Source organism: Rattus norvegicus, chromosome 1 (genome assembly GCF_036323735.1).
Source record: "Rattus norvegicus strain BN/NHsdMcwi chromosome 1, GRCr8, whole genome shotgun sequence".
Lineage (NCBI taxonomy): Eukaryota > Metazoa > Chordata > Mammalia > Rodentia > Muridae > Rattus > Rattus norvegicus.
In genome coordinates, this window is record NC_086019.1 from 204,166,032 (window position 1) to 204,182,101 (window position 16,070).

The window sequence follows — 16,070 nt, forward strand, 5'->3', positions numbered from 1 at the left end:
GTACAGAAAACCCCATCCTTCGATGCTGCCCTTTGGGAAAGGTTTGAAATGGTTTGAGCCATTCCAGAGAAGACATTAGGATAAGCTGGTCGAGGAGCCTTGTAACCTATGCAAAGTAACTAATGAACCTTTTCTTTTCCCACAAAAGAAACATCGCCAAGGTGGCAAGCCAGGTGCACGCGTTCCAGGAGAACCCCTACACGTTCAGCCCTGACCCCAAGCTACAGGCCCACCTCAAGCAAAGGATCGCCCGTTTTAGCGGGGCTGATGTCGCCATCTTAGCAGCAGACAACAGGGCCAACTTCCACCAGATCCCAGGCGAAAAACACTCCCGGAAGATCCAAGACAAACTGAGGAGAATGAAAGCCACATTCCAGTAGTCAAGAGCTCCACCTGGGTGTAAACTCGAAACAGGACCTGACCAAGGAAGATGGGTCCAGTGGAAAGAACCCCCCCCAAGGGCTGCTGGCGGAAGCTCAGGCACACTGAGTTCCCTTAGGGAAAACAGTTCTTACTTCCCTGAAAGAAGTGGAAATTGCAAGGGACTAGCCTGAGGCCATAGGGAAGGCTGAACCAGCTCCAACCTAGCCCTATCCCCAAGGCAGGGTGGACACAGCATTCAGTAGGCTTGTTTTTGCTAGAATTTAAAAATCAAATTTAAAAAATGAAAAGGGAATAGATTCAGCTATCCTCAGCTTCGGACCTTCTTATACCTGGGTTCCTATTTATTTATCATTGACCTCTCCAAAACCCAACACATACCCACATCTGACTCCAAAAGAGCCCAAACATAGCTGCTTGCTGATCGGTGTTTTTGTTTCCACTCAGCAAGAAGGACCAAAACTGTCTTTTGCACTCAGTAGCTCCAAGGGTCTGGAACCTTCCACCGGAGCCCAAGATTTCTAGCAGCCTGTCTTGGCCAGGTTTATAAATCCACCCCATCCTCAGCCTATCCTGCCAAGTCTTCTGGTCTTCTCGGTCCCCAGGGAGCGGGGAGAAGCAGCCTCTGTCCCAGCTGGGCCTTCTGCCTTAGCTGTTGACCCTCCCCGTGGCCTGTTGTTGCTCCCCATCCCCAGCTTAGAACAGCTGCAGTCGACAGGGATGTTGGGCAGAGGCTCTGCCCCCTGGAAAGGGGGAAGAACACTGTGCACTAACAGCAGCACCAATGCAGGATCGCCATCCTGAGGCCTCTGGGAGCAAAGTCCCTTTTCACTGTCCTGCGGGCCCCAGGAGCAGCGGCCTATCAGCCTTCAGCAGCTGCGCATGCGCACACCCATCCACTGTGTTCCCTTGGCTCTGCACACCACTAGCGCTTTGTTAGACAGATAAAGATGTGAGTCAAACTTGTTGCCTTGGTTGCATCAGACACCTCAACAACTGGCGCTGGGCTTTGGCTCACTGGGACGCGGTCGTCTGGCCAGGAGGGCTAGGAATATGATAGAGAACTGTAGGTGGGAAAAACAACTGTTCGGACGCCTTAGGCAGCTGGAAACAACCCAAGCCCTGCCAGCCACAAGACCAAGACTGTTCTGTGTTTTAGAAGTAGGGATTTTGTAGTGAAGCAGCTAGTGGTATTGCTAGGAAGCTGTGACTTGTGACCAAATGCTGGATTTTTAACGCTGAGAGGTGTTTCCTCACATGAATTTGCTGGAGACACCAGACCCTGCTTACACTGGATGTAAGTGGGACTGAGAGTCCTGGCCATGCATATGCAACTTAGTGTTTTGGGACTTTTCTATAAGGATTACGTTCTGTTGATCAACGCCTACCTTTTCAGATTTTGTATCTAGTGCAGGAGGTGTCCAGCGCAAACCAGCATTCCAATGGTGCTGACTTATTGCGTGGGGAAGTGAACAGGCTTTTTGGCTTCAGCACTGTTTGCATGGCGCCCTGATGTCACAAGGTACAGATTTCTAAATAAAGTCATTTCTACCAAGCTACTGCCAAATGGTCCATTTTGTAGATTTCAAAAGCAACACCCACTCTGAGGCTAAAGTCTTTCTTGGCTGGGCAAGGGCACCTCACCTAAGGTCTCCAAGTGCTTCAACAGGAAATAAGCCCAACCTAGGACAGAAAGCCCAACTTCCAGGTCATACCACATTCTGCATGACATTCACACCCTCATTATCGCAGGGGCCAGATCTGGCAGACTCACCTCTGATGCATCTGTCCTTTCCGAAACCAAGAGTCTGAGGGCCACAGCTCATTTTCCCATAGCACCAACTGCAGAGGGGTGACCTGTGATCTGTCCACTCCAAACAGTTTCCACTGGTCAGCCTGCAGACAAGACAGAGCTGGCTGGTTCCCTTGGCCACCCATTGGGACCTCTCCTGAGGCCCCAGTGTCTCAGAGACATGAAGTGGGTGGGGAATGGAATGCATCTCAGTGTACTCATTCTGGACACAGGAAAGATGACAATAGTGCAGGTATGCCTAGTGGTAATGCCCAGTTTTTAAAAAGTAACAACCAGTGGCCCTCAAGGCTCAGTGAACCTCACCTCTCAGGTCCCAGCCCTGTACTGAGCCTGGAGCTTAGTCCTGAGCACTGTACCTGAGGGAAGCCTCCAGCACAGATCAAGTTTAACTCCCCTAAGACCACTATACTGAGAATAAGTGTTGAGGGGTTGGGGATTTAGCTCAGTGGTAGAGAGCTTGCCTAGCAAGCGCAAGGCCCAGAGTTCAGTCAGCTGGGGGGGGGGGGGTGTTGAATGGACAAAGATGTCCCACCACTGCCAGCTGCCTAGTCCCAAAGCCACTAAATACCATCATCGCATGGGGCTCAAATGAAGTGATAAAGACCTTGAAAACAACAGGCTGTGACTCAGAACACTGTCCCCGGGAAGCTAGGCTTGGTATGGCAAGTAGAGTTGACCCTGGCCTACCCCAGTCATGAGGAACACAGCCAGTGGTCCCCTGGTCTTTGTTCAAGCCCTTAGTCACAAATCACTAATGAAACAGCCGCTAATCTTTGCTGCTGCACTGTTGTCTCCCCTTCCACAGCGGGAGACTACTACAATCCCAGAAGCAAGATGGCAAACTGGTACCTCCTTTGACTTCACTGATCTTTGTAAAACTAAGGCTTGTATAGCCAGCCCACGGGCGATTTTTCTTTTTCTTGTCTTAACTACATTGGCCAAGAATTCTACACTAAGACTAACTTTGAGCATCTTTTTCTTGGTCTTAATCTTGAGGGAAGAGGTGATATTTTGTTGCCTTTGTTAATAGATACATTTTACTACACTAGAAAGATTCTTTTTTTTTTTTTTGTAGTGTGTGTGAACTAAGATTTCAACCCAGCGACCATTGATCGCTATCAAATCTAGCACCCAAGTGGCCTTCTTAGCTAGATTGGTAAATTAGATACAACATATGTGCCCATCTTCCAAAGCCCACAGCCAAACGAGAGTGGTCCTACTAATCGCATGTATGAACAACACATTCTGATGCACTAGCCACAAAAGGTGCCAGAGTTTTGTGTTTCTGGAACTTTCCATGGGCTGTTTATGGGTAGTAATTAATGGGCGTAGCACAAATCTAAAAACAAAAAATAAACAAAAAACTGAGCTGACTCCTCCTATTTGTCCTCTTCATTCGCTCTTATTATATTGTACCTTAATTAAATTTTTTAACTAAAATTTTTTACACATTCTATTTTGTGTAACAGGGCAAAACTGTGTTCTTAGGGCTCAGGCCCCTAAGGAAAGGGCTAAAAAAAGGATGGGCTAGAATAAGCAAAGCACAGACCTAGAGGAACTAGGCAGGCGAGAGGGGCGGGGCGGCTAGACGATGGGAGGGTCGCGCCGACCAGGTTCAGACGCAGAGGGCGGTGCGGGGTCCTTAGAGCGTGTGTGGGCGGCTCTGGAGGAGCCCTCCTCTCCGGTGAGGCCACGCCTCGGAGTACACGCACCTCTACCTGGCTCAGGGATGCTGCTCCGTCCCCGGAGGTTGCCCGCTTTTGCTCCGCCGTCGCCAGGTAGCCCCGACGCCGAGCTACGGGCGGCCGGGGACGTCCCGGTGACTACGTCTGATGCCTTCGCTACTTCGGGCGCGATGGCGGATCCTGGCTCGCCCAAGGCTCCCGTGTCCCCGGGCTCGGCGCAGCGCACGCCCTGGAGTGCCCGAGAGACGGAGCTACTTCTGGGCACGCTGCTGCAGCCGGCGGTGTGGCGCTCACTCCTGCTGGACCGCCGGCAGGCTCTACCCACTTACCGCCGCGTGTCCGCCGCACTGGCCCGTCAGCAAGTTCGGCGCACGCCCGCTCAGTGCCGCCGTCGCTACAAGTTCCTCAAGGACAAACTCCGAGACTCCCAGGGCCAGCCGTCCGGACCCTTCGATGACCAGATCCGCCAGCTCATGGGGCTATTGGGTGACGATGGGCCGCCGCGGGTCCGCCGCCGTTCTGCTGGTCCTGGACGTCCCCAGCGCCGTGGTCGCTCAGCCTTCTCCGCGTTAGCACCCGCACCTGCAGTGGTGGAGCAAGGTAGGAGCAGCCATGTGGATAAGAATGGTCTGGGTCTCCTGGGGAGGGGCGGAGCCCTGAGATGGGATTCCGAACGTTCCGCGCGTTTCTCTCGTAGAGGCCGAGCTGCCGCTGGCTGCGGAAAACGCCGAACCTGCCCCCGCGCTCAGATTCAGCTCTTCCACTACGAAGTCTGCAGGCGTCCGCCGCATTACCAGCTCCCCACCTCCTACGGCCATCGATACCTTGCCTCCTGAGCCGGGCCATACCCTCGAATCCTCCCCGACGCCAACCCCCGACCACGACACGGAGAACCCGAATGAGCCTCCTGGCCTTTCCCAGGGCCGTGCTTCCCCTCAGGTTGCTCCCCAGTCTCTGAATACCGCATTGCTGCAGACCTTGACGCACTTGGGCGACATCTCAACAGTTCTGGGCCCTCTGCGCGACCAGCTGTCGACCCTGAACCAGCACGTGGAGCATCTACGAGGTTCCTTCGACCAAACCGTTTCTCTGGCTGTGGGGTTCATTCTGGGCAGTGCAGCCTCCGAGCGGGGCATCCTTGGGGACTTGCGACAATAAAGAAGCTTTGTTATCAGTCCTCTCCAGAACCGACCCCTAGTCTACCTACACCCTAGTTACTGTCCCCATCCCCACCCCCCAAACCTAGGTTCTTACCAAAATAAAGATTGTGTTTTCTACTTAATCCTGTGAATGAGTTCGGACTCCAGGTCTCGGTAAGAATGGACCCCTGAGGGTAGAGGTTAAAAGATGCGGCCCCCTCGCCTCACATTTGTGCAGCTTTTCGGTGAAGATTTGGCTCAGTGGTACACAGTTGTTACGTGATGTTTGGGGCACCAACCTTCTCAAGGTGCGGAACCCCTCCCACCAGGACCAACGGGTCAGCAGTGAGTGAAGCCCAGGGGCTGTCTAAATAAGGTATGTGGATGACCGGTAGGGTAAGAAGTTGAGGGGCCTTTCCTGAGGACTCATACTATTGAGTAAAACATCCTTAAAGTTCCTGTCTATCCTGGCTCAAACTCATTTTGAATACTCTGATCCGTGTTACCGGAATAGTCAGGAGCAGTTTCTTGGAAGACTTCCCCGGAGGTGTCAGTTTGTCGAGAGAGGCTGGGCTCCTGGGTATTAACAACTCCATAGGACATAGCAAAGCCAAGCTTCCCTGCTAGAACTTTAAAAGCTGAAATTCCAAGGTCCTCGGGGACTAGAGAATCAGTGGGGGAGGGCTTGGGTGCAGTTAGAGAAAAGGAAGCGGCCGCGGGCACTTCACTAGCATAACAATACAGGCTCAGACTGTGGCTCCGATTTACAAATTCTGGGCCCATCCGGCCACTGCTACCCCGGAGACTAAGGCAGTCTACGTTAAGGGAAGTCCTGAGGAGTTTATCCAGGTGGTCCCAAGGTCACAACTCCACCCCTTCCTGAAGACTTGGAATAGACCCTTACACACTGACCAGTGTTAGTGTTTCCAACCAGGTCCTGGGACCCCTTCTGTGAGAGACAAACTTGGACATGATCCCACTGTACAATAAACCCCTAAAACCTTATGGATGAGCCCGCTCTGCAAATGCCTGCCCAGCAAACACACCTGGGAGTTCAGAGCCACAGGGTAGGGGGCCTCGGATACAGCCCAGGTGCCTCAAAAGTTTTATTTCCCCTAGTCGGTGATGGTGGCGCATGCCTTTAATCCCAACACCAAGAGGCAGTGAGATCTCTGAATCTGAAACCTGTTTACAGAGTGAGTTCCAGGACAGTTAGGGTTGAGAGAGAAACCCTGTCTCAAAAAAAAAAAAAAAAAAAGATTGTATTATTCAACAAATGTACCCCCAACTAAGATGGGAATCTTAGTCCTGGAGAAGTTGGTCCCTGGACTCTGAATAGATTTCAGCTGAGGGTCTGGGCTGAGTTACTTGAGAGCCCAAGGTGACCACTGGAAGAATCAATCTGCCTCAATCTTCAAACTTGGGAAGAGGAGTTTTGTCTATTTTTAATCGCCTTAATAATATAAAAAGCTTTGGATTTTTGTGTGTTTACTAGAGCTGATACTTTATCTGACCTGCCCTGCTTTCTGGAATTTGGCTTGAAACAGGATTTCACTATGTAATTCTGTCTGGCCTTCAGTTCCCTATGCAGACCAGACTGACCTTTTAGATCTGCCTGCCTCTTGAGTGTTGGTATTAAAGGTGTGAGGCAAAACAGTCAGTCCAGTGGTTCTCTCTCTCTCTCTCTCTCTCTCTCTCTCTCTCTCTCTCTCTCTCTCTCTGTGTGTGTGTGTGTGTGTGTGTGTGTGTGTGTGTGTGTGTGTGTTCGTGCTGAGAGTGTTGTATGTCTTAGAACTCTGTAAATCAGATTGGCCTTCAACTCAGAGACCGCTCTGCCTCTGCCTCTGAGTGCTATAGACATGGGCCATGATGCCTGCCATAGCCCAGTTATTTCTTGTCCTTTAACCTGTTTGTTATCATCCCAGTGGGTATGAGGTTCACACCTTCTTTTACAGCTAATGGACTTATGGAAATGCCCTTAGAAGTGGGGTGTTTTATTTTCTCCCTCATCCCAGTGAACTGTGTGCTACCCACTTAGAGTTCTGTGCTGTGTAGCCTGTCAGTATAGAGTCAGTACAACAAGTAGGACGGTTTGGGTAGTTTTTCAGTTTCTGAGCCAAGTAACTAGTCTCTCCTAACGGAGCTGTCGAGTGCTGACCCTGAGTTGGGAGCAGGCTCCTGTAAAAAAAAATACTGGAATGAGCCTTTGGGTACTGCCCTCTAGTATTGGGCTATTCCTGAAGCAAAGGCTTCGTATGTGAGCCCTCAAATCTGAGAACCAGGCTATCCCCTTCATCGCTCATGCTGTCTGGACTTCTCATCCCATCTAAAATCTATGCTCTGGGGTTACCAAGTTTATGCCTAATGGGATCTGGGCCTCAGTAGAGTCAACTCTTCCAGTGGTTCAGTATATTGTTAATAAAGGAATATTTATGTGTTTTATAGTTAAAGAACCTCACCAGTTTGGGGCTCTTTATATCCCAGAAGTAGTTGACTTCTGTTTATGTGGCTTTCGTTAAGTTTTCTGGTTTGGTTGGGGTTTTTGGTTTGGTTTGGTTGGTTTTTGGTTTGGTTTCACTCTGATGGAAAACAAGAGGCAAGACACTGTCTATGGCAGTGCAACTGTGTCTTCTTACTCTTCCTAAAATTTAGCCAATGTGATACACTTGCTTGCACGGAGCCCTCAGCTCAAGCCCTAACACCACCAGTACATAAACAAGTGCTTCACAGCTTTAAGTTCCTAATTTCTTGTCGCCTGTTTCTTATCGGTCTGAGTTAAAGCTTGGTTTTCACACGATTCTCGAAATTATATCCAGCATCCAATGTCCCAGCAATGGTTTTGTTTTTGTTTTTGTTTTTGTTTTTTTTTTTAATTTAATCTTGTGAAGCCTCAGAATTCCTTCACAGCCCTGGGACTATTGACTTTCCTAACCTAACTAAGACATTGAATCTTGGTCTAGTGTATCTGTAGAGAACATATCCTGTGGTTTTGGAAAACCCTCTTTGTATGACTTAGAGGGTATGGAGATTTCCTCTTCCCCACAACTCACACCAACATCCTAAAGGTCTTTGGACGTCTGTGCCCACCATAGGTCTGTCTGTCTTATCCTTGGTCACCTGCTCACATTTCTCAGCATCATTGCCGTGCCTGGTTAATCTGGCTTCATCTTCTATTTGTAACAGAGACAGTTCATGGCTTTCCCCAGGCCTTGGACATCACAATTCCTTTCCTCACCTGGGAGCCTAGTTTCAGCCTGTTGCACACATGTGAGCAGTTGCTTTTGGGAATTTTCTGTTAAATGAGACCAGTTACTCCCTTCCTGTTGGAGATGAGCCATGGACACTTGCGTCTCTATTCTCATGTCTTTTTATGATGCCCATGCCAATCTAACAGAGTCTTACTCTGTGACGGTCAACCCCTTTTACCGGTTGTAGCATCTCACTAGTATTTCACTATCTACATGCCTTTAAACCCGGCCTGCTGAGGCATCTGATGAGATGAAGCCCCACGTTCCTCTCTGGCCCCATGCTTTCACTTCTTTGTGCCCTGGCCACCCTGGTCTCTTGACTGCACAGGACCCTCAGGGTTTAGAGGCCTTTGCCCTCAGCCCCACGTGTGACTCTATCCTAGGATATGCTACCTAGATTCAAGTCAGTTATTTTATTTTTTCTGAGACAAGGTTTGCTGTGTAGCCCTGGCTATCCTGGAACTTGTTCTGTAGACCAGGCTGACCTCGAACTCCGAAATCTACCTGCCTCTGCCTCCTGGGTGCTAGGATTAAAGGTTTGCACCAACACTGCCTGGCTTTTAAGTGACTTCTTTTTTTAAAGGTTGGTTTATTAATTAATTTTTTTTATTTATTATATATAAGTACACTGTGGCTGTCTTCAGACACACCAGAAGAGGGCATCAGATCTCATTACAGATGGTTGTGAGCCACCATGTGGTTGCTGGGAATTGAACTCAGGACCTCTGGAAGAGCAGTCAGGGTCCTTAACCACTGAGCCATCTCCCCAGCCCCATAAGTGAGTTCTTAGTAACAAATCTCTTCTCCCACACGTCCTGTACTCACTGGTTACTCATCATCTTTGTCCTTTGTTTCCAAGATAAGATCTTAAACCTTATCCTGCTTAAATATGTGTCATCTTACCTGGGCAGAGGTGGGTCAGGCCTTTAATTTCAGTACAAGGGAGACAGAGACAGATGGATCTCTGTGAATTTGAGGTCTAAAGAGCAAGTTGCAGGACAGCCAGGGCTATACAGAGAAACCCTGTGTTGAAGAACAAACAAAGCAAAATGTGCTGTCTCTCAATCTTTGATGTGTCTGCCGTTCTCTTAGCACCAGTGAACCCAGTACCCTTCCCCATGCAGTGCTGAGCAGTATTCTGGGATTCCAGAATGTTCCTAGAACTCACCTGAGCCCTTAGAATGTGGCCAAGTATAGCCACAAAATTAAATTTTATTTTATTTGACATAGGATCTCACCCTGTAGTCCAGGTTGTCCTTGAACTCACAGAAATCTACCTGCCTCTGCCTCCTGACTGCAGGTATGCAGTACCAAACCAAACTAGAACAGGACCCCTCCTGCCTTTCTATGGGCTCATCTTCTCAATGAACTGTGTCCACAGACCACCTCCGAACTGAGAAAGACCTGAGCATGCCCTTCTGGAAGTCACACACTCTAAGGTCACACATCAAGGAACACGAGGGTCCCCTGAGGGGCGGCGACCAGTGTTCCCTAAAGTACCGGCATTATGGTGGTTTGGCAAGATGCTTGGATGCCTGAGGCCAGTCAGGACTGAGCTAACAGCTGACGCTTTCCTAGCATTGGCACTGCTCCTGACGCCTGCCGAGCCTGATAACGAGGCGGAAACAAGCACTCTAATCTATGCTTAAGTGTTCCAGCAGGGGGCTTACAAGCACAATGCGCAGCTGCAGGTTTCCTCTCCTAATCTGAGGATCTGGCCTCCCCTCGCACCCCTTGAATCGGGGACGTTTTTCAAACTTGGCCCCAAGCTCACGTATTCCTTTCTATACCTTTCTATACCTGAACTATAGCCGGCAGTGGGCTAAACAGAAGCAAGCCCTTTCCTAAACCCACAGAAAAAAGCACTTTGCTCTGGGAGCAGCCCCACCCCTACGCTCGAAGGATTAGAGGCTGGAACAGAAGGCATCCCCTCCCTAGATTAGCATTAGGACCTAACCTCCTGAGAATCTAGAAACCTCTAGTTACGGATGGACCAGTTAGGACGTGGTGACGTCCACGCAATCCCCACACCCCACCCCTTCTGCTCTCTGTTAGAAGCGCGAACAGCAAGCGGGTTTGGGTCAAGAGGTAAGGAGGACCTGGAGAATGGACAGGGGTGCGTGTGGGGAGGAGACAAGTGTGGAAGGCGAATGAGGGTCTGTACTAGGAAGAAGATCTGTAGGGACCGTGGAGGAAGAGAGTTGGGAAGTCTTGGGCGAGGTAGATACAGTGTAGGAAGGCGGAGCTTATCACGAAAGTGAATGGGGTAGGCTGGCTGGGCCAAGGGTCCCTGATGGTGGGAGTTGCTCAGTGTTCTAAGTCCCCCGCAGGTCACTCTTTAACACCTAGGCTCCCTGGAGCCCGTGTGCCCTTCTTGGGGGAGTGCTGTGGCCGCTTCATCGGCCTGGAGATGGTGCTTACTGGGCTTCACAAGTTTCCGTGCAGGAAGCATTCTCTAGAGGGACTTTAGAATTAAGAAGATGAAAGGGGGACGTTCGGGACTACTTTGGGGTGCGGAAAGGGGTGTTTGCTGGAGGGGAGGAGGAGAAAAAGCAGACACGACTGCGTTTAAGCCTAGAGATCAGTCTTGGGGCGAATGGGACCTCCTCAACCCCACTTAAAGGCTTAGAAGAGAGAAAGTATGTGGCTCTGCTGATGGGAGGTCAGCCCAGTAGAACCGTGAGGAAAGGGGTGAAATGAAGAGACCCAAAAGGTACATTTCAGTGTCGATGACTTCAGATTCATTTGTTAAAGCTTTGGGCACAAGAAATAATAATTCCTTCAAATGCCTCTGTTGTTGGGTTGGAGAGATGGCTTAGCCGTTAAAGGCTAGGCTCACAACCAAAAATATTTTTTTTTCTTTTTCTTTTTTTCGGAGCTGGGGACCGAACCCAGGGCCTTGCGTTTGCCAGGCAAGCGCTCTACCACTGAGCTAAATCCCCAACCCCCCAAAAATATTTTTAAAAGCCTCCGTTGACTTAAGGAACACTTAAGTAGTTGGGGAGGAGCCCTAGGGCAGCTCCACCCTACTACGGGACAACCACACTACAAGCTGGAACTGCTTGGTGTGTGCCTTCAGTAAAGCCTGTTTTGTGTGGTGCTGGGGCTCAAATCCAGGTAGGTATGCTAGGCAAGCACTCTACGAACCGAGTTACAACCTCAGCCTAAAATTAAACAAACAAAACACTATTTATTGAGTATGTGCTAGAGTGCACGGCACACACAGCAGGGTGTGGAAGTCAGAGGACATCTTGATGGAGACGTTCCTCTCTTTCTCTTGGGTTTGAGGATAGAACGCAGGTCGCCAGTCTCCTGTGGCAAGCAGGTTCACCCTCTGAGCCATTCTGTCTGCTCAGTTTTGTTTTGTTTCTGTGGTTTTGTCTCTTTAGGTAACCCGGGCCTGGTTTGGAACATGTGGTTCTCCTCTTCTTCAGCACCCGGCATGCTGGGATTACAAACATGAGCCCTGTGTGGCTTTGTATCTGCGTTGTTTGTTTGCTGGTTTGTTTTTATGAGAGTTTTCTCCCCGCACTTCTTTCTTGCTATTTTCAGTTGTTAGTTCCCTGAAAGCACAATTCTCTCTTCTCTTTTTGTTCTGCCAACTCTGATCCTAGACCCTCTGGGTGGCTACAGGGAACCAGGCAAAGGTGGTTTTGGTTGCCAGTGTTACCAAAACAAAACTCCACCCGGCTGCTCTGTGGCTACCTGACCTATACCCTGTGTGACTCCACATGGCCTTGACTTTCCCTGCTTGCCTAGCTGTTTCCCTCAGGTGAGGGAAGGGATCTGCTTAAATTGATTCTAGTAAATCCTAAACCTCTTTCAACTTTAATTACCACCTTGAAGACCTTGTCTTCAGATACAGCAATAGTGGAAACTGAGGCTTCACAGTAGTAGAGAAAGCATTATCGGGAGAAATCATTTTGTCCCAACTAGGCCACCATAGGCTGCCTGCTGTCTCTGAGGAGAGCACCTTAGGGAAGACTTAGGTTTCCTGACAGCGCTCCTACTAAGGTGAGCTCTGCAGCACTAGTGCAACTTTGCATGTTCTGTGCAGGGTGGGGTTGGGGGGTGGGTTCAGCAAAGTGCTTGCCTCCAAGCCTGACAACTTAAGTTTGATCTTGGGTCCTACTTAGTGGAAAGATAATCAGCTCCCTCAAATTGTCCTCTGACCTCTACATGCATGTGCTACCTCCTCCCCCAAATAAATAATAGATAAATGTAATTTTTTTTTAATGGAGGGCTGGAGAGATGGCTCAATGGTTAAGAGTACTGACTGCTCTTCCAGAGGTCCCAGCAACCACGTGGTGGCTCACAACCATCTGTATTAGGATCTGATGCCCTCTAAGAAGAGGGCATCTTCTGTGTCTGAAGAGAGCTACACTGTACTTATATATAATAAATAAATAAATCTTTTTAAAAAATTGGAAAAAGAAACTGGGCAGTATTGGCACATGCTGTTAATTCCAGCACTCTGGAGATAGGTGGATCTCTGAGTCCAAGGCCAGTTGTTATAAAGAGTAAATTTCTGGACAACCAAGGCTACATGGAGAAACCCTGTCTCCAAAAAAGAAAAAAAGGAAGAAAGGAAAAAATTGGTGAAAAGAAAAACCTCTGTGGCTCAGCAGTTAAGAGCACTGTCTGCTCTTCCAGAGGTCCTGAGTTCAATCCCAGCAACCACACAGTGACTCACAGCCATCTGTAATGAGATCTGATGCCCTCTTCTTCTGTGTCTGAAGACAGCTACAGTGTACTCATAAAATAAATAAATCTCTTAAAAACAGAAAAGCCTGTAGGAAAAGGCACAGAATAAAACTAGGAAACTTGAAGACTAAGGGGAGGGCTGGGCAAAGACTGGCAGATCCCGCCTTCCTTAACAACTCGTATAGAATTCCTCTCTACAGCCTCAATTTGCCATGTGTGGAACAATCGGGGCGTACAGCCATTCCTGAATCAGCAGGGGGCACCATCATAGATTTCCCCCTCGAGTACCTGAACTGCAGATGACTCTGAGCCCTGTCAGTGTACAATGGTGGAGCTCTGTAGGATGCTTAAACAAAGCTGAGGATACTTTTTTTTTCTTTTTTCTTTTTTTCAGAGCTGGGGACCGAACCCAGGGCCTTGCGCTCGCTAGGCAAGCGCTCTACCGCTGAGCTAAATCCCCAACCCCGCTGAGGATACTTCTGAACCTTCAGTTCCTTCGCCATCTGAGCCCAGGATCTCTGGGCTCTGCTTCACTGGAGAACTGAGAAGCCAGGGAGCTTTCCGGTTGCTGCACGGGACACTGAAACAGGCATGGGCAGCTGATGAGAAGGTGGCATTTTGGCCACTCCACCCCTCTTCACCTGCCTACCACCTACAGGCCCTGAGCCCTTGTGGCCCTTCTGAGTTAGGAAACATGATTATGTGTACAGCATTTCAGCCGCATGGACCCAGTGTTCCCCCCTTCTCCTTAGGAGGAGCCCTACACCAATGCCCCTCACCCCACCTAGGCACAGCACTTCGGAGGGTGTATTTCAGCACCACCCATTCCTGGGATGGATGAAGTGGACCAGAGACACATAGCTCTCAGAGCCCAGCACTGGGCTAAGCTGGGGTGCATCAAAGGCATTCACCACCATGCCCAGTCCAGCTAAGGAAGTTTAAAGGTTTTTTTCTTTTTTCGTTTGTTTTTCGAGATAGGGTTTCTCTGTGTAGCTCTGGATGTTCTGGGATTCTTTATTTCTGCAGATAAACGTGGTTTCAGAGTCATCGAATGAAAGAAAAGTCAAATTTGGTGCACCTTTCTGGGGGCTTCAACATTCACTCTTGGCTTTCTCCCTGGACCATAACTCACAGCTACTACGTTCTTAGGTGCTCTTGCTCTTGCCCTTGCTCCAGACTTTCATACTGCCCTCTGACTCCTCCTGGGGGGCTCTGTCAAGTGTGTCGAGTCTCCTGACCTCTGTGTGTACTTCCTGCCAGGATAAACTCTGGCAAACTACTTCGTAGACCATGGCACCCAGGTACATGCACTGGGAACACTGGAACAGCCTTGTCTGTGGGTCCCAGAATTTATGTGCTATGCCTGTGACAATGTATGGCCTTTTGACCAAGCACTTCCTTCTGTGGCCTCCCACTGGCAGTTCACAAATCATGCCTGGTCAGTGTTCATTTTTTACATTCCTGGCATGTTAGCCTCATCACATATCTGGTGGTGTGAGCTCTCCCAGTCCACAGATGGGACTTTATAGCTAGTTTTGTTTGTTTTGTTGGGTTTTGTTCTTTAATGATTTTTTTTTCTTTGCATTATTCTTGTGTCTGTGTGAGGGTATCCAGATCCCCTGGAACTGGAGTTACAGACAGTTGTGAGCTGCCATATGGTTGCTGGGAATTGAACTCAGGTCCTCTGGAAGAGCACCCAGTGTGCTTAACCATCGAGCTGTCTCTCCTATCCCCATTGAAGAGTTTCTTTGCTGTACCCATGGCTGTCCTGGAACTAGATTTGTAGATCAGGCTGACTTCAAACTCAGTACTAAGATCTGCCCAGATCAACTAAAGAAGTCACTCTCCCCAACCCTGACCCCGACAGGGTTTCTTTGAGTAGCCTGTCCTGGAACTCGCTGTGTAGACCAGGCTGGCCTTGAACTCAGAGATTTACCTTCCTCTGCCTGCCTAGTGCTGAGATTAAAGTCTTGCACCACCACTATTCCAGTAGCTGAAGTTTTAAAGCTATTCTTTCACTGAACCAACCCTGGGAAATAATTATAGGTGAGTACACAGATTCCAAAAAACAAGCTGGCTGTGGGCTTATTGTGTGTGAATATCTTTATTGTTGTCATTTTGTTTTTTTAAGAAATTATTTCTCTATGTAATTCTGGCTGTCCTGGAACTTACTATGTAGATGAGTCTGGCCTAGAACTCACAGAGATTCTCCTGCTTCTGTCTCCTGAGTGCAGGCATTAAAAGAATGTGCCACCACATCAGACCTATGTGTAAAGCTTTTTACCACAATCTGCAAGGATAATTTATTCAATTTTAAAAAAGGTGTTGACAAACTGGTTTTCATACTGAGAAATAAAAACAAAGATTATCAGCCTTGCAGGTAAGAAAGAGCCGTGGAAGGAAAGGGGGTGTTGTGTTTATCAGTTTGGAGTCTCTGGGAGCTCTCTAAGATCCTAGCCGATGGCCACCATGGTGTCAACAGCCAGGAACACACTTAGCAACTTTTCCAGAGTAGAGAATAAACAGAGGACCTGAGGCTGCCTTGACTAAATCTTTGGTGTGAGTCTTCCTGACCCAGCAGAGGAGCTGACAGAGTCTTCCAGCAACTTCCTGGAGCACCATGGCCAAGAATCAGCAGCTGCCCCTTGGGGAGGAATGTGGCACCAACCTGTAATAGTGTGCATTAATCTGGGGTTAGAGTGCCCTTGACAGTCCTACACTGAGGGCAACTGGGACTTGGGTTACTGGGACATGCAGAAGGGGTCACTCATTCCCAGGACCCTCTTCAGGCTTCAGGAAGGTGAGGTTGACCTTTGTGTGTCGTGCCCACGTGTACTGCAAGTTATGGTGAGAGAAGAGACATGAGCCTGTCCTATAGTTCTGGGTTCTCAGCAAGCCAACATTGGACCATAGAGACCTAGGCCTCCCTTTCTCTGTGTTTGTGCTGTAGGGATGTTTACAATGAGCCCATGCCTTATATAAAATCTGCACTGAGGTGTACAGTAACTATCGTCTCAACAGAGCCTCCGAGAACTACAGGAGCCTAGAGATAGCTGAGTATAGGGAATAGGGGCGCTGCCTGTGATTCCGTAGTTTGCTT

The 16,070-nt window shown here is 49.1% G+C and overlaps 2 protein-coding genes and 1 long non-coding RNA gene across 4 annotated transcripts in view; all 3 read left to right on the forward strand.

Annotated features, from left to right (window-relative positions):
• Kndc1 (kinase non-catalytic C-lobe domain containing 1) overlaps window positions 1-1,936 on the forward strand; it is a 48,371-nt gene extending 46,435 nt beyond the window's left edge. For both annotated transcript variants that reach the window (XM_063281018.1, XM_063281017.1), the window contains exon 30: window positions 149-1,936. In XM_063281018.1, coding sequence (XP_063137088.1) covers window positions 149-380 — 232 coding nt within the window. In that variant the 3' untranslated portion in view covers window positions 381-1,936. The remainder of the gene's footprint in view (window positions 1-148) is intronic.
• Window positions 1,937-3,922: 1,986 nt separating this feature from the next.
• On the forward strand, window positions 3,923-5,049 carry Utf1 (undifferentiated embryonic cell transcription factor 1). The gene is made up of 2 exons (NM_001131032.2): window positions 3,923-4,479; window positions 4,577-5,049. Exons 1-2 carry the CDS (start codon window positions 3,924-3,926, stop codon window positions 5,035-5,037), a joined length of 1,017 nt encoding a protein of 338 aa, NP_001124504.2. The 5' UTR covers window position 3,923; the 3' UTR covers window positions 5,038-5,049.
• Window positions 5,050-9,850: 4,801 nt separating this feature from the next.
• Window positions 9,851-15,518, forward strand: LOC102553731 (uncharacterized). The gene is made up of 3 exons (XR_350829.5): window positions 9,851-10,354; window positions 11,656-12,280; window positions 13,365-15,518. It is a non-coding gene; the product is annotated as an uncharacterized LOC102553731 (long non-coding RNA).
• Window positions 15,519-16,070: the final 552 nt, after the last annotated feature.